The sequence below is a fragment of the Cricetulus griseus genome, chromosome 2 (assembly GCF_003668045.3).
Source record: "Cricetulus griseus strain 17A/GY chromosome 2, alternate assembly CriGri-PICRH-1.0, whole genome shotgun sequence".
NCBI lineage: Eukaryota > Metazoa > Chordata > Mammalia > Rodentia > Cricetidae > Cricetulus > Cricetulus griseus.
The window spans coordinates 362,703,310-362,721,586 of NC_048595.1; the positions used below are offsets into that span (position 1 = coordinate 362,703,310).

Genomic DNA, 18,277 nt, shown 5'->3' on the forward strand with positions numbered 1-18,277 from the left:
GCTTAGATTCCTAAGCCACCCTTGATGTCTAGTCCCAAATCATTCCTACTAGTTTAAAATTCTCTTCTGGTCTCTATTTAGGCACGCATGCATCTATCTTAGTGCTAGCAAGGTTCCCCTCCCATATTTCCATGTGCAAAGAGAAACAAAATGTAGAATGATTTATGTCTATGCTCCTTTGATTTTTTACAGGAAACCACAAATTCCCATAAACCACTTTACTATTGCTATGATGAAACACCATGATCAAAATAACACGATGAGGAAGAACAAGTTTATTTCACTCATAGTTCCATATAATAGTTTGTCACCAAAAGCAGCTATGGCAGGAACTCAAACAGGCCAGGAACCTGGAACCAGGAACTGATGGAAGCAGGAGCTGATACAGAGGCTTTCTCGAGGAGTGCTGCCTCCTTGCTTGCTCCCTTGTTTGATCAGCCTGCTTTCTTATAAAACCCAGGATTAAAATCCCCTGGATAGCACCACCACACATGATAGACTGGGCCTTCCCCTATCGATCACTAATTAAGACAATGCCCTACAGGCATGTCTGTAGCTGGAATTTATGGGAACAGCTTCTTAATTGAGGCTCCTTCCTCTTAGATGACTTCAGCTTGTGTCAAGCTGACATCAAACTATGCAGCATATACGCAGATCTTACAATCTAAGCCTGGTAACTAGTTTTCAGAAATATGTGTTGTTCCCAAAATACATGTTAGTTACTTCCAGGATGCAGATAGACCGGGCCCTTCCAATATGACCTCTACCAAGTCCATAGAGTCATGGCTGCCACAGTGTTACACTAGTGACACCAGCCAGCTCTGTTCCATCTCACCTTTTGCATAGAGGGGCCCACCTTTCCATGAATGAAACCCTCTAAGGACAGGCTTCTCTTCTGGTGATTAGTAGGGCTGTATGTCATCTGGCCTTCTCATAGTCTCAGGCTCTTTAACACAGAGTCCTAAAGCTATTATAGCCTTGTCCCTGTGAATAGCATTTTGTTGGTGAGATTTTATGGATGTAATTTGTAAAATTATTAGGACATGCTTAACTCCCAGATCTCACACTTAACTTCCCGATCTCATACTTAACTCCCAATCATCTTACTATTATAGCCTATATTCCTCCTCTTCCACCATTCTACCTGAGCCTGAGTACACAGTTGTATTGTAGATGTTATCCACTATGACTGGACTCCACAATTCTGTATTTTCATCTCTTGTGGTTTTCTATAATAGTGCCTGTAACGATAACTCTTTCTGCCAGCTGCCTGGGTTCTGCTGCAGATTTAGGGCCCCAAATAACACAAAAAATTTTATATTAGTTACAATGCTGCTAGCCAATGACTAGGATTTCTTATTTGCTAGCTCAGTCTTAATTATCAACCATAACTTCTAATCTATATATTTTTATAAGGACCTATCTTACCAAGGACGCCGTCCTTATGCATCCTCTCTTCCTGGAATCATATGGCGACTCTCTCCCTTTCCTACATTTCCCAGAATCCTCCTTCTTTCCTAGTCCCAACTAACTTGCTTCCCTATTGGCCAACCAGTGCCTTATTTATCAATCAATAAGACAAACATATACAAAGAAGGACCTCGCCCATCAAGTGTCTGTCTGTTACAAAGAGAAATACCCTTGATGAGTGAACTGCACTCATCTATGGCTTTAAGTATATATATTTAGAATATAGTTGGGAATTATGCTGGTTTAATAAAGTAACAGTTGTATGTTACTCTCCAGATCCCTGACTTCACTAGTCCTGGGTAGTTGGCTAGCTTTCCAATACCAGGCCTGATTTCCCTCTTGTTGTGTCAGCCTGACGTCCAATGAGAGAGCTGTCGGTAACTGTTAAAGTGTGTGTACCACTACTGTACCCGAAGGATGAGAGAATCATTAAAGTCATTGTTGTGGTTCATAGGCATCGTAGATGAGTAGGACTACTGGTTACTTGTCTCTTTTGGACACATCCCTTCTACCTTCTGGGTATCATAAAAACTCATTCTGAGGAAGCAGGCTTTTGGGTCAGATCAGCTCAGATCCTGTGGATCCTGTGTCTGAAGTAAATGGGTATTTTCAGAAATAGGGACTTATGTTACATCTCTGGAAGGCAACTAGGGTCAACAAAACCAGCCTATAATGTTTGGGAATTATCTTGGACAACCTGACCAACAACTCAAAAGAGGGTTTTTTTTTTTTGTTTTGTTTTGTTTTGTTTTGTTTTTAAGGCCTGTCACTGGGTTTCTGTTGGATAGTCTATGGCTCCTGAGGGAATATTGTCAGCCCATCTGGGAAAATTTCGTTTGCATTTTATGTATACATACTTACCTGTATTGCAGATATTTGTAGGTACATAGCTAATAGTTATGATTCCTTATGAGTTTTTCAGACATCTTACTATTATTTTACATTCCTTCTTTATTTGTCTCCCTCCCCTCTCCCTACTTAAAGTCCCTATTTCCCACTCCCACTTGTACTCTAGATCCCCTTCCCTATTGCTCCCCATTACAACCACTCCACAATGGTCCCTTTTTAACTTTCTTGGTTTCTATAGTTACTGCAGATTATGCACTCACATCTAACAATTTGTAGCTAAGAACATCAGACAAGAGACAACATGCAACATTGACTTTCTAGGTCTGGGTTACACCACCCAACATGATGTTTTCTAGTTCCTTCCATTTACCTGTTGCCGAGATTCTCAATGTCTTTGCTTCTGCATTTGTGCTGTTCCCAAGAGGCCTCTATGCTTGAATTTCTCTAGCCTTAGGCTATTCCTCTTCAGACTGCACAACTTTCCCAGCCAAATTGATGCTAAGATGCTGGGAAAGGTCACAGAGTTGTTCTTTCCCACAGCCCATGTAGAAAAATTCCTCCCCTGAGTGTTTGGAGGCAGCGTGGGCGATATCACAATAATCAGGGCTGTGAACTGGAGCCAAGGAGAATGATATAGGAATGCCAAGTTCCCTCTATCACCCTGTCTTCCTTAGACTCCAAACTTAATTTCTTGTGCCCATTAGTAGCCCATGTGGAGTCCTAGAGATGCTTGGATGTGGTCCTGGTCCCTGAGGGTAAATATTTCTTGTCCATCTTTAGGACACTCAGATAGCATCATCTGTGGGTAGTTTAAATTTTTTGTTGTTGACTTGTGTTGAGCCAGGACTATGTGTACATGGCCTGAATATCTTAAAATAACTATGTCCTAATTTCTTTTAAAAGCAAAGATTCCTTTGTAGAATTGTTCATGTCTTTGCCCAAGGGACTAACAAATTCGAGGTTGCATATGTGAGCATCAGCTTTCTCGTCTCCTGCCCATAAAATTCCTAAAAATGTGATAGCCTGTAACTCAGGTATGAGGTGGTAGGAAACCCCCCTGCACTGTGGGGGTTGAGCTATATGGCCAAAGGAAGCCATATTTAGGATAATTTTACCTAACTTAGAGCACATCTTGCATATAAAGTGATGTTTTCAACTGTACTGGGTTCTAATGAACTATTACAAAAAAGCACCGTCATTTTTTATATATTTATTTTTGGTTTCTCTGTGTCCCTTTGTAGAACTGGCTGGCCTGGAAATCACAGAGATCTGCCTGCCTCTGCTTCCTGAGTACCGGGATTAAAGGCACGTGCCACCACAGACTGCCAGGCGCACTGTCATTTTTTAAAAAGATTCTCAGAGATTGCAAGCAGATCGGTGGTCACAACACTTGTTATGAAAGCATGAGGATTTGCATTTGAATTCTCAGCATCCACATGAATGGACATGTCTGCATATTCCTCTAGCAGCAACATTGAGGGCAGGGATAGGCAGGTCCCAAAAGCTCCTTCACCAGGAAGCCTAGGCAGCATGGTGGTTCAGTGAGAGACCCTGCCTCAAGACAATAAGACAGAGAGAGTATGATAGTAGAAGACACCCAGTTTCCTACTCTGGTCTTTATATGCATGCCCATGAGGGTTTAGCTGGACTGGGGATACAGCTGAGCAATGGAGTGCTTATCTCAAATTCTGGATGCTCTGGGTCTGCCTGTGGCACTAATTTAAGTAAAGAAGCAAGTAAATAATGGTAAAGACAAGTGATTGCTAAAATGATTATTCTTCCCCTTCTGAACCTGCTCCTGCACGATTTATCTCAAAACTGAGAGGCATGTGACTGTTTCTCATAATCACTTTTCCTCCTGGCACATTTGATGCATCAGTGAAGACTCTAGATTGCAAACCTTGCCTGGCAAAGCTAGAGACAATAGCTGCAATTTTGTTGCCAAGTGTATTCACATAAGACAAATGCAACTTTGAGTTGTACTGATACACCCATAAAACCCAGCGCAGTAAATGTAGGTTCTTTTGATCCAATTTAACTGGGCGCGTTCCATTTGTCTTTCGTCAAGGCCCAGGGAAAAGGAACACTGAGCATATGATGGAAGGGCACAGAGAATCACACTGGGGACTCTGGCAGATGTGACTTCTCCAGAGAAGAACAGAGAGACCTATGGTACCCTGAGGACAGTGTGCTTTCTATCTGCAGTATCCTTCGGTGTCCACAGGGGGAGACAGAGAGTTCAAGAGACTGCTCAATGTTCCTTGAGAGGAGGAAAAGCATTACTGCTCCTCAGTGTAGACCTGTGAGGTCCAGGCTCAGCAGGCTGAGGAGTCAGCACCACATGTTCCCATGAGCTGAGAGGCTGTAAATGCTCCACTTTGTCCCCTGGACCACCCACAGTGTGAGTGGTATTTGGGGGTTAATCAAGCAGCTTTATCTTGCTCTCCTTCATCACTATTTTTGTCTTATGGCAGCCATTGAGTTTCTAGCTAGAATTGCAAAGGCAGTGAGTTTCTTTCCTTGTCCATGGAGCTATTTAATATATAAATTTCATTTCAGCAAAAGTAGTTCTGTGTAACTAATTGCTTTCTTTCCTTGGAAGAAATAAGCATCTAGAGCTTCAGGGTGTTTGATCTTCTCATGAACCAGTCTTACTTAGGATATATTAAATGGTGATTCAAGCCCTGGGCAGAATCCAACATGGATGGCAGACACGATGCGGGTTGTAGGGAGGTCTGTTGCCTGAGCTATTGATTGTTAGCTTTAGGTCATTTCAAGCCAGTTAGGTAGTAAAACCAGCCAAGGTGAGAACTAGCTGAGTGTTTCATATTAATTATTACAGCACATAATTCATGGTTCCTGAACTAAAAGTTTCAAGTCACATACTTTGAATGTCTGTGCCATGCCTTTGCTTATAATCATATGTTTAGAAATATTTTCTGAAAAACAAACAAGGGTACTAGATAATGGAAGGATTCTATAAATCTGCATCTGCCACCAAATAGGAAACCTCGGATGTCCCCACACCATGAGTGGCTTCTTGGTGTGTATACCACTGTCTTGTTTTTTGTTTTTTTGTTTTTGTTTTTGTTTTTTTGCTTTTTTTGAGACAGGGTTTCTCTGTGGCTTTGGAGGCTGTCCTGGAACTAGCTCTTGTAGACCAGGCTGGTCTCGAACTCACAGAGATCTGCCTGCCTCTGCATACCGAGTGCTGGGATTAAAGGCATTTACCACCAATGCCCCGCTATACCACTGTCTTGTATGTGTCTTATCTTATCTCTAGCTGTGTCATATTGGTCTGGTGGGGACTTTAGACATGTTGTTTTTGTGTCCTTTCCCAGTGGATGGCATGTGGTCCTGTTGGTCATCCTGGTCAAAATGCTCAGCAACCTGCGGAGGTGGACACTACATGAGAACCCGCTCATGTACGAATCCAGCCCCAGCCTATGGAGGAGACATCTGCCTGGGACTGCACACAGAGGAGGCCCTCTGCAACACACAGACCTGTCCAGGTACACAAAGCCTTCGGAACTGTATAGCTTTAGTGCAAACTCACCTTTCTTAATTATGAGTGATGAAGTTAAAGACTGCAAGTTACAGTAGGTACTGGAAATACAGGAATGGATGGAAAGTCAATCTCACACTGTTGTCCCAATGTGATCTAATAGCACTTTGCTCTACAACAAAATGGTTTTCACACTGTAGTCTGTTTTCATCACAAATGAGAAAGTGCATACATGTTGGAGTATCTATCTATACTACCTTCCTGGGAAATATACCCCAACCCACCTTTGACCTTAATGAGTGACACGGATGACTCTCAGGTGGCACCTTGCTTTGCTGGAGGAGAGAGAAGATTGGAAGAAATGGAAAGTAAGTAAACACTTGTAGAGCCCCCACCTGATGTGCATAGAGAATCACCTGTGGCTCCTTGTCTCACAGCCTATCTTGGCACAGCACTTGTTGTATGCTTGGGATTAGCCCATAAATATTCCAGGGTGTTCCCCTGGAATGCACCTATTATTTTACATGATTTGGAAAATATAATACACCTTAAAAACAGGGGTTCAGGGTCTGCCTCTGACTCTTTTGCCTATTTGGGGGGTCCTTTTCCTCCTAATGGGTTGCTTAGTCCAGTCTTGGTTTGAGGATGTGTGCCTAATCTTATAACTTCTTGCCATATTTGGTTGATATCCCTGGGAGGCCTGCTCTTTTCTGAAGGGAAACAGAGGAGGAGTAGATCTAGGAGAAAGGGGAGATGGTGGGGAGGGACTGGGAGGACATTGCAGGAGGCATTGCAGGTGGATACTTTGCTCAGGGCCAGGGCTATTCTCAAAGGCAGGGCAGAAAATTTAAGGCTTGAAGTCCAGTCAGCTATCAGAGGACCAAAGCAAAGCAAGCAACCAGAAGTGGTGATAGCAGGAAGTGAGCCTCTTCTGGACTGTGGATGGGGGAGCTCTGAGCCCTGTGTTTGATGTAGAATGTTCCAGGCAGCCCTTTACCCAAGAGGTAACCTGGCATTCTGACAGACAGGACCTCATAGGATGAAAAAGAGTTGCCCTTCTATATTTAACTTTGATAGTGAAGCACTTTATCAGTGTGAATGCACAGATCTTTCTAGAAAATTCCATCTATATTTAAAATGGGCCTCAAAACTGAATTCTTATAACCATTCCAAAAATCATTCTTTTATGTCTTTGAGAGAAAAGGTCATTCCATTTGTGAGGATCAATGCAAAACTTGAATTTCTAGGTTTTAAAAAAATAATAAAATTTTAAAAAAGAAAAATATCCTCCTTACATTGGTGAATAAATAATATGGCGAGCTCAGTCCTTAACTTAATATATGAGACTTAGGCATCTGTATACCTGGATGGGCTGAAAAGCATTCCAGAAAGTCTTCTACCTTAGGGAAGAACTTCCTGTAATTGCTCTTCTTTTGGCCTTGACCAAGGATGTAGCATTCGATTTGATTCATGTCAGTAGGCCTGGAGTGAAATGAACTCTGCCTGGCTGGCCTGGTCACTTTGCAGAGTTGGTTTTATTGAGGAAATAGGGGTACTTTCAATTCCCATTCAGAAATCAGGGGTTTTAGCATGGGTCCTGGGGTTAATGTCAGGGAAATAATCAGAGCGCCTCTTTGGAATGGAGAGGGGAGCTACTCTGTAAGAAACAGTGTCTGCATTGATGATTTCTGACTCTCAGAGCTCATGTTTGTCTCAAGAATTACCTTGTTGACTATTTTAGATAAAATCATTCACAGAATTGAAATGATATTGACTTAGAACACTTACTTTTAAAATATTATATCTGATTAAAATTTTTAGCACTTTTACTCATCCTTGTGTGAATTTAATTTACTGGATTGCTAAGAAGCTATGACCACATCTTATTTATTCATAGTGCCATTAAAAACACAATGTGAAAGTCTGGAGTACAGAGTGGCTTGACCGTGATTGTTGACATCATTAGGTAACCTCACCTCTCCTCCTCTTCTGATCTCTGTAGAGAGTTGGTCAGAGTGGTCCGATTGGTCTGTGTGTGATGCCTCTGGCATCCAAGTCCGTGCTCGGCAGTGTATTCTTCTGTTTCCTGTGGGCAGCCAGTGTTCTGGAAATACCACTGAGAGTCGGCCATGTGTGTTTGACTCTAATTTCATCCCAGGTAAGGGCAGAGATGTTTATCAGGGTGAACTGAGTCATTGCAACACCCAGAAAGGAAATGACCCCTTGGATCAGACTTTTATCTGCTCCTTAAGGCTGCCTCTCCTGAGTTAAAAATGATCCTATCAACTGTTGTGGTTTCAAGGGGACTGGGATATAGATTCCCAGGTACCTGCAGAGTTAGACTGGAATTTACCACCATGTCTTATATAGTTTATTGATGCTATGGTGGTGTGAGGATTTCATTGCAAAAATTGACAGCTGATTGCTTGTTTCTATATCAGCATAAATACTTTACTATGGCAATGTTGTATGCTTGTTTGCACAGAGAAAAGGGTCATTGTCTTTGTGTAACTCAATATACTGGTGAATATGGGTGTCTGTCATTAATGTTACCTTGAAAATAAGGTTGGTGGCTCCTCTTGCCACAGTCTTTTTTATGGGAAATCAACATTTAGTTATTACAGGGGACAATCACTTGTTGCAATGACTCTGTAGGGTGGTATTCTACTTATGTATAATTCCCTGAACACAACCACAACCCTGCATCTGTGGGATATAATGTGAACTAAAGTCAAGACCAAACTATTGTGTAAAATAATGAGATTAAATTATAGAGCAGAAAGAATATGTGATAGGTAGGGTTTTAGTGTGAGGGTGGTAGGGGAGGATGGGAAGGAGAAGGGAACTGGGATTGTCATGTAAAACAATCTTGTTTCCAATTCAAATAAAAAAATAAATTATAGAAGCACAGTTCATTCATTTCTTTTGACTTGTGGAAGCAATAGTAACATTTTACACAGAACAGTTAGCTTTAGCCTACCCTTAGAAGGCACCTCAACCATATACAGCCTGTGAGTGTTGTTACTCTTTGTTGAGCATACTTTCAGTTTTTCTTATCTAATGAACAGTCAGTGTGGGAGAGTCTGGCATTTCTAAACACCGGAAGTGATAACACACTCAGAAGGCCTGCCATCTTATTCACATCCTGCTTGTGGATTTCACATGTGTCTCAAGAAAGGGAACGCCTGGGCTTCTGAGTAGAGTTTGCCTTGAGCTCTGGTGATTCAGCCTTCAGTTCATAAAGAATGCAACAGCAGAAAAACCACACAGGATGACATGATTGGGGCTCCCTAGCTGATGTCATAGCAGAAATCAATACTTGCTCTTTTTCAAGCCTGAGGGACCATGGCATTTTCGTTATTGGTATTGAATACCATACTCTCTTAGTCAAGGTGACATAGCCAAACCCACCACAGGTTTATTAAAATAAAGCAACAGACAACAAATTTGATAATTAACAAAGCTTTTGAACCGTAGATTTATACTGAATTCACAATCATTAGTGTTTGTAAATGAAGCATGGATATAAGTTTTCCTCCCACCTCCACTATGCATAGTGATTGTTTTGTTTTTGTTTTTGTTTTTTTTCCCCAGAAGTGTCTGTGGCAAGATCCAGCAGCGTAGAAGAGAAAAGGTGTGGAGGTGAGTTCTGTGTAATGGAACTCTTGTTGGAATTCTGACATATTGCCACCTTCCTCTTCCAGGGATGTTCTGCTGTTGGACATGGGTGGCTGGGCAGGGAAGCCCCTGAGCAACCCCTCATATTGGTCATGATATGCCAGACATGTTACTAAATGCTTTTAAAGACAGACATATCCTATGAGCATCTCACAAAGCTGCCACCGTCTACAGTTGTTTGTGTGAGACACTTGGAGACAGGCTTTGGAAGTGAACACTTTCAGATCCCAGTTGGGAGACACAGAACATGTTTGACCACCATGGGCTCTGGTGCTGTTCAAAACTAGCCTCTCTAGGGATGCTGTCATCAGACTTGGATCCAAGGAGTCATCTTGTCACTTTCTGCTGCCAGCTGAGTAAAGAATAAAAGTTTCCAAAGACTTTATATTGACCATTGTGCTAAAGGAAGAATAAGTAAGCATCAGTTTTCATCTGTATTGAATAGGTGGGGGCCATGGAACTCAATGAGGTGAGGCTCCTGGTTCAGGCCCGCATGTCATAAGTATGGGATTCAGGGATAGCATGCTGGTAAAACAATGCAGCAGGGGTTTTACATTAAAAACATCATAGGAAAAGGGGCCCATTAGATCCCTGGGAGATGTGTGGAAGGCTTCCACAGCAGCTGTGTCTGGGTCATACTCTTGGTCAGCCCCAGGACACAGACCAGACTGTGTGCTAACCTTAAGGAACTGAGGGTTAGGGAAGCAACAGTGTAGAAATTGTGTTCTGTCTTTAGAGTAGTCCAGATAGACCTGAGGGTCACATAGGTAGCACCTCAGTGGAGTTGACTGGCCATCCAGGCTTGCTACCAGAATCTCTCAACTTTTTATTCATTTGGCAGGATAGCTGGGTCTGTGCAAGTCCTCTAACGGCCTTGAGCAAGCCCAGCATCTAACCTGGTGATGTTATTGGCTAAGTCTCAGAAAGTGTAATTACTGTGAATTTTTTAGGAAACTGATTGCTTTAACCTTCAAGCTACTGGCATTGATGTTCAAGCATAAGCAAGTTAGACGGATCCTAGGCTAAAGCTGATGGTTTAGCATAACTGATTTACAGCAAGAATGTTTGGGGAGGCTTAGAGATGTTTTATCTCCATTGGTTAAAAATCAATCAAATGTTGCACAGAAAGCAATTCAACTGAACCAACTAAATGGCTGGTCTCTATTCTAGCTTTGATTTTCAAAAACCAGGCAAAATGGGCTTATAACAGAAATTGGTAGGGGAACATGTCTGTCACCAAGACTGATGGCCTGAGTGCCATGACAAGGTCCTATGTAGTGAAAGAAGAGAACTGACTCCAGAAACTGTCTTTGACCTCCATGTACTTGTCATGCTACCTGCTCATATGTATGAGCATGTGTACAGATGCACACACACTCACACGCATACACATGCATACACACACACACACACACATGCACACACACATACACACAGATGCACACACACACACACACACACACACACACACACACACACACACACCACATCCACATACCATACACACAGATATACACACACATGCACATACACACAACACACATATATATGCACAGATACACACACACATACACACACATCCCACACCACACACACACACACACACACACACATGTTAAAAAAGACAATGCACATATTTAGGGAAGAGCCACACTGTGCAGAATCCCAAGAGATTTTATAGGTACTATTTTCCCCTTTGCAGAGAATGTGCTCTCATTGAGATCTTTCAGCTTAGCTATTCTTAGTTGCAGGAGACACAAAGACTGAATAATCTCATCATAAAGATGTCAGCTGGCCGCAGTTTCCCCAGGCACCTGCAGGAATAATTCATATGACTGATGACATACATCTGCATATGGAGACCATTGTACATCTTCCATATGCAGCAATGAAATATGAGTTATCAGTACAGTAGAAAGTATTTTTTGGCAGTGTGTGGCACTGACTCAGGAGAGTCCTAGCAGTGAAAATGTTCAAAAAAGGAGAGCTCACATGAAATCAGCCCTGCTTATCTTCACTACAGCCTCCATCTTCCACAAAAACAACACAATATTAGTGTTTGTTGTTGCAAAGGGTGCGAAATGGCTTATATAACAGTCACACGATGCAAGTCCTGACCCATCACAGTCTCTATGACAAAGCAAGAAACATCCAAGGCTTGTAATGTCTCTCTATGATCTTACCTTTGAACAAGTGAGCTAGCAGTGAAGATTTGAGTTGACTCTTCACTCAATTGTCAGGAAGTGGCAGATTCTTGTAGAATGTCCTCAATAGATTATCCAGCTGTTAGTTCTGTGGACTCTATGGTAGGACCTACACTATTGGTGCATTTAGGAGTATGTATTGATTGTTGCTGACAGTGAACCCAGTGAGGGATCTGCATTCTTAGAACAATGTCCAGACACAGACAGAAGTATACTACAGGAGAAAACTCAGGGTCAGAGGGCATGTGAGAGATATCTTCAACTTCTACCATGTATCACGTGGTATCATATTTTGATGCTGAACTTCATCCTGGGCTTCTTGACATGGGATTCTGACAGAGCCCTAGGGCCATAGTTCTAGTGTACATTGATAAAGAGTAGCAAGTGATCTTTTGACAAGTGGCAGAGCTGGCCTGGTGCTAGCATGGAGCTTCTGCTGAGTTGTCAGTACCTTGAATGGGCACAGAGCACAAGGAAGGTGTCTTTGCAGACTCCCAGGGAGGAAGCAGGGACAGGGGGTGTCAGTTATAAACATCTCAGGTCCTGAAGATTTCAGACAGATCTATTTGTCTACTCTAGTACTCTCAAGGGCTTCCTCTACAGTGAAGGATGTCACTCCATGTTCACATTGATGCTCAGTAGCTTCACCTCAGTCCCACTTGGCTCTGGAGTTGACAGATTATGGAGACCACCGAATGACATTACATTTCCTGGCGATGCATAGGAAGACAGTGGGGTCCCGTGGATGCTCTGTGCACTGTGAAGATACAAGGCTACTGACCTGAACACAGTTAGTCCTCTAGTGCCAGTGCAGAGTAGGAGAAAGGAGGCTACCTCTGCTTCATGTGACATTCATCTGAACACTGCAGAAAGGTTGGGAACTTCAACAGCAGTGTTTCCCCAACAAATATGGAGGTTTCCAGATGGTTCTTAGGCATTCTGTAACTCTTGGTGTGCTGCCAGGATACCAATCAAACCACTCCTGTTTTCAAGACACATCATTGCAGCTCACTTTTGAAATATCTGTTACCCATAACTCAAGGGAAAAAGTCAAAGAGAGTAGAAACCTATTAAATAGACAAACAATGGATCAAGAGAGAATCATTTGTGTCCAGATAGATTATATTTAATCCCTTTAGCACAAATCTTTTATTTCTTAGGGTAAGACATTTTTTATATGATTACTAAATGAAAGTTAGAAAAAGTGGTTCACAGGCTAATACACAAATAAGAGGGATGGATGGAGGGAAGAAGGGAGGGAGGGAGAAACAGGGAGAGAGATTAAGTCTGCATTATCTCTAGAAGGGCACAGCCAAAACTACAGAAAGAAGAAAGACTTCTCTTTCATTCATAATCTTCAAAAGTTTCCACTATTGAACAAAATTTGTATTTACAAAAATTCAGTGCACAACAGAATTCAAGTAAATAGAAAACAATTTAAATAAAATGAAACAGAGGAAGAAAGAGCCTGGCTTATAGGAGAGCAGCAACTGAGAGCTGCAGGTGAACTCTCCCTTCGTAGGCTGCAGTCATGGTGGATAGATGGATGCTCAGTCTGTTAGGTTTCCTAGACACACCATCCATGGAAAACCGACAGGCCAGTAGTCACTGTGCTCTCGAAGGCTCTCTGGGGGCTTCAGAGGGAAGCAAATGTGTTTCGGGTACAATACCAACAATGTTCAAGGGTAAAGAGTAAAGAACACTAATGTGAACTAGGCTTCTCAGTATGAAGAAGTTCTTACATGGCCCTGACATTTCTAAGAACAAAACTACTGTGCTGTCTGTACCTTGGAGCTGTGCCACCTTTTCTCTTCCCTTTCACTGGGACACTCTGAGAGTCAAGTAGTCTGTTCTCAAGTGCAGTATGACACTGACCCTGTTTCACAGAGTTCAACATGTTCCACATGATGGCCGTGGGGCTCAGCAGTTCCATCCTCGGCTGCCTCCTGACCCTGCTTGTCTATACCTACTGCCAGCGGTACCAGCAACAGTCTCATGATGCAACTGTCATCCACCCTGTCTCTCCTGCCGCTCTCAACAGCAGCATAACTAACCACATCAACAAACTGGATAAATATGACTCAGTGGAGGCCATCAAGGTAAGGACTGGACAGTGACAGCTACAGTCAGGTAGGCCCCAAGGCATGTGACAGTGGAGCTACCAGCGAGGTTCAGTGGTGGTGGCCCTGGTGATGGACAGAGCTGGGGTACCCCAGACCTCTGGGTGTTGGTTGGGTTTGTTTGCCTAACCTATCAACTCAGTTTGAACCAGAACCTTGGATCTCTCACTAGTTCCCACCTTTTAGATGATGGAGTAAGGTTAAAGTGAAAGACAGAGGACTTGTCCATAGTCTATCAGAAAATGTGAGCAGTTGGCCTTCTAAACAAAACTGCAGAGCCCCTATAGCTTGATGCCAACACATCAGCTTATCTGTGGTCTTGATACTCTAGTCAGTGGTAGGTAGCTGAGCTGGTTTGTGTTCTCGCCTCAGGTACAGTCTCCCATTCTGAGGTAATACTAGAAATGTTAATGCCACGAGGGAAAAGAACACCAGTGTCTGCCTAGTCTACAATGAATCCTTCAAGAACTTTGTTCAACTAATTATTTGAAGTTAGCTTCCACCTACCCTGTTTCATCTTTATCTTGGTTGATCTCAGTATTTACTTTCTACTTGGTATAATTTATCTCTTTGAAGTTGCATGTGACTTTAATGACAGTTAATGAGGTAGGGCATCTGTGTCACAGATGGCCACAGCGGACATTTTTCAATGAGTGCAGAGTGAAAAGAGACTATAACATTTGAGCCAGATTCACTTGCTTAAATAAGTTCTATAGCCTTTGACAAATGCTGATGGCTTCTGGGGAAGGAAGACTGATTTCTTTAAGAGTGTGACCCCTGTTCCATTCTACAGAGAGTGGCCCCATACCCAGGAGTCTATAGGTAGCATAAATTGGAACCATTGGATTATATGTTTTAAAAAGTTAAATATAAGACATTAAGGTGAGGGTTTGGGAGGTAGGAATGGATCTGAGAGAAGAATAGGAAGGCATGGGATGTGATTATAACTAAAATACATTTATAAAATTCTCAAAGAATTAGTAAAATTGACATAATAAATGTAGCTCTTTGTGGAAGTATAGACACATATTAGTATATCCTCAGGTATGGAAAATAACTTGGGAAGTGTATATAAATTTGCATGAATCTTAGAGGCATTCTAGAAATTCAGACTTTGGATTTCTGGTCCTGTCTCCCTTGGTTCCTTCCTGATTAAAGTGCTAAAGTAGGCCAGATGCTACTGAAGACAGCCAGGCTCATCTAGTTATTAGCCAAGTCTTCCTTGAGACAAATGAGCTGAAGAGGCAGTAAATGAGAAGACACCTTCCAAACTAATAGAGCCTTCAGAGAGAGCTCAAATTCAGCACAGCATCTCCTGAGTTCTCCTTCCCTCCCCGCTTTGAAAACACCACTTACTGAACATTCTAAATCTTTTCAAACATATTTTACAGGCATTTAACAAAAACAACTTGATCCTAGAGGAGAGAAACAAATACTTCAACCCACATCTCACTGGGAAGACCTATTCCAACGCCTACTTTACAGATCTCAACAATTATGATGAATACTAGCCGCTCTTATATTTTTGGCTCCTTGTAAGCTCTCTGCTCCTGGAAGCTGTGCTCCATGACTGTCCCTATTTCTGAGACTTCAGAGATGATGTGTGGATTCATTGCAAGTGCATTTCAAGCCAGGACTTTCCCATTGCTACAAAAATAAACCACACACCCATAAACACATAAATGTGGTGTTGTGATAATCTGGTCTGTAGCAAACATTTGATTGTTGCTCAGTGAGCCATGGTATGAAGTTTTGTATTGTGTTCATCCAAAACTCTAACTGGTCTATTGTTTCATGAGTTTTATTTCATAAATGTGCCAACCATGTTAGAAAGTGTCTTCAGAAACATTTCATCTTCATGCTTATGAGTGTAGAACTTCATGATGTTTTAATTTGAAAACAAAGAAGCAAAGCCAGGCACTTTATCTGAGAGATCCCTTCCCCCCCGACACACAGGGTCCAGAGTTACTCAAAGAATGAAGATATGGCTATGGCCAACTCCCCCAAGTCTGTGGGTTCTTGGAACAGATCTTGTTTGCACTTGGAGTGATTCCTGCCCAGGGAAGCCCAGGGATTTCACCTGCCCTGGACCTGCCCTGGACCTGCCCAGTCATGGTCCACCCTTTACTATGGCCTGGGATAGTGACTGTCATCACTGTGTGGTGAACACATGAAACAGAGAACAGACAGTGAGACAGCAGTGTTCTGCAGCTTGCAGTGAAACTAGCCTTACTCTGACTTTCGGATTCCATGGCACTCCAGGGAGCTCCTTGCTATGCTGTGGGCTTGAAGGCCACCTGCCTGGGCAGTGGGAATATGCTGAAGAGCCAGTCTTAGCATTTGGGTAGACTCCCCACCCCTCTGTCCCTCCCTGCAGAGAAAATTCTTGAACATTATAATGCCAATTATGGAAAACAATGAAAGTACCAAACTGTAACTGAAAGCTACTCTTTTTTATTTTTATTTTGTGTGTGTGTGTGTGTGTGTTATGCAGTGTTGAATGAACTAACGTTTAATGACAAGCATTGTTTGTATTCAGCATTTTTGATGTGTCTAATGTACATCAATAGGCCCCTATCGAGAGCATTAAAGGTGTGTACAGCTGTCCCTCTGGAGCTCATCATGGTCACACTGGAGTGACACTGCAGTACCACAGTCCCCTTGTTTGTCCCCTCCTGCTCCCAGGCCAGAGGAGGGAGAAACTCTGGTGTCTTTACCTCAATGCTGCCTTCCTGTGCACCCAGCCTAGCCCGTCCCACTTCTGCTCTGAGTCAGTAGCTGTCCAGATGTACCCTGCGAGGTAACAGATTAGAGGGGTGGGGCTTTAGTGAACCACCTGCTCTCAGTCATGATGGAATGTTGTGAGACCATTCCTGGGGTCTTCAGAGGAGTGAAGGAGATTCATTAGCAGCTGATACAGAGTATATGGGTACCGACTTAATGCATTTTAAAAGCGAAGACAAAACGGTTTGTCTGTGCCACTGGTCACTATGATGAAGGCCTGAGTAGGCATTCATACGTGTTCTTATAAGTAAATAAACTTTCATGTCTATGCAAATGTATAGCACGGGGGTAAAGATTACAGGGTATTATGAGTGTGTTTTCCCCTATCAAATATAAAGAGGCAATCTCGGGAAATGTCTCCTCCCCAAAAAAATCCCATGATTAATCACACATTTTTCAGACATAACTCTATGTTAAAATTGAAATTAAAGCAGCAGATGGGCTCTGGGAGATGTGTCAAATTGTGAAGAAATGGCATATGGGAATATCCCAGTGGGACATCGTGTGGCATTTCACACAGTGCTTCTACAGTGTACATGGCCTCCGTTGCACACACATTTTAAAAACCCACACTCAACAGATAGCTGTGTCTGATTATTTATTCCTTGTCACTAGGGTGGATTTTCATTGGATGCCTCAACTCATCTCAAAACTTTCTCTTAAGAAAAGAATATATCCTCCTGGTGTCGCCCTAAATTGTCCTGTTTTAAAAATAAGCTTCCCTTCTTGAATATTTCCCTAACGTGGAAGTCCATTTCCTTTCCACTGGGAAGGAGGGTGTAAATGTTTCAAGACGTTGTCGCTAAACTTGATAGGAACTGTTTTCCAAGTGGCCTCCAACCTGGTCTGTATCAGTTTGATATTGTAACCCCAAGCTAGAATTCTCTTATTTGAAACAAGACTGTATTTTGATATTGCTATTGCTTTTTTAAAGCCTCATTTTTGGCTTCCTTTCTCTCTTAAATTTCCATCCCCAACCACCCAGGCATTTGCTCTTGTTTAGCCAGACAATTGGAACAATTGCTTAGGAATGCCATGTGCTATATTCTGGTTTTCACCTCCAGTGATGTTTCTTCTTTTCTAAATGCGTACTGTTGCTGCTGGTACAGTACATGCCATATTCCAGGCCTCTTGTTAACACAGCACACACACACACACACACACACACACACACACACACACACACACACACACACATGCATGATATGCAGAGGATATGCCACCCTCTTTGTGACCTCCTTTTCAGAGTAGATCTGCTATACCTGGGGACTCTGACTGTGGTTAGACTGCAACCTGTGGGTCATGTTTTAAATTCCAGATGGGCAATTTCATTTCCTTCCCTCCCTCCGACCCTTCTTGCCTGCCTTTATTCCTTCATTCTTTCCTTGCTTCCTTTGCCCTTTGATACAAGAATCACATGAAGGAATTCATATTTTTATGCTCCATCTGGCTGAACCTGTTGTCAAACGACATTAATCAGCTTATTTTCTAGAGTTGGGGTTCATGCTTGGCTGGTTTTTATTAGGAAACTGGCTTCAATCGCCTGCTTGCATACTTTGGGAGTTGGTCCTGATGTTGTTTAGAGTTCTCTCTCTGATTAGACCATCGTCAATCCTGCTATGTGCTGACATTCTGCAGAGAGAAAAGCAGAATCGTTGCATGCTGCA

General features: G+C 42.5%; 1 protein-coding gene across 1 annotated transcript in view; it reads left to right on the top strand.

Annotated features, from left to right (window-relative positions):
* The window catches only part of Sema5a (semaphorin 5A), a 263,102-nt gene extending 247,765 nt beyond the window's left edge, over positions 1-15,337 (top strand). Inside the window, exons 17-21 of the mRNA XM_035439159.1 lie at positions 5,661-5,831; positions 7,827-7,982; positions 9,419-9,466; positions 13,594-13,805; positions 15,218-15,337. Coding sequence (XP_035295050.1) covers positions 5,661-5,831; positions 7,827-7,982; positions 9,419-9,466; positions 13,594-13,805; positions 15,218-15,337 — 707 coding nt within the window. The remainder of the gene's footprint in view (positions 1-5,660; positions 5,832-7,826; positions 7,983-9,418; positions 9,467-13,593; positions 13,806-15,217) is intronic.
* The last annotated feature ends 2,940 nt before the right edge of the window (positions 15,338-18,277 follow it).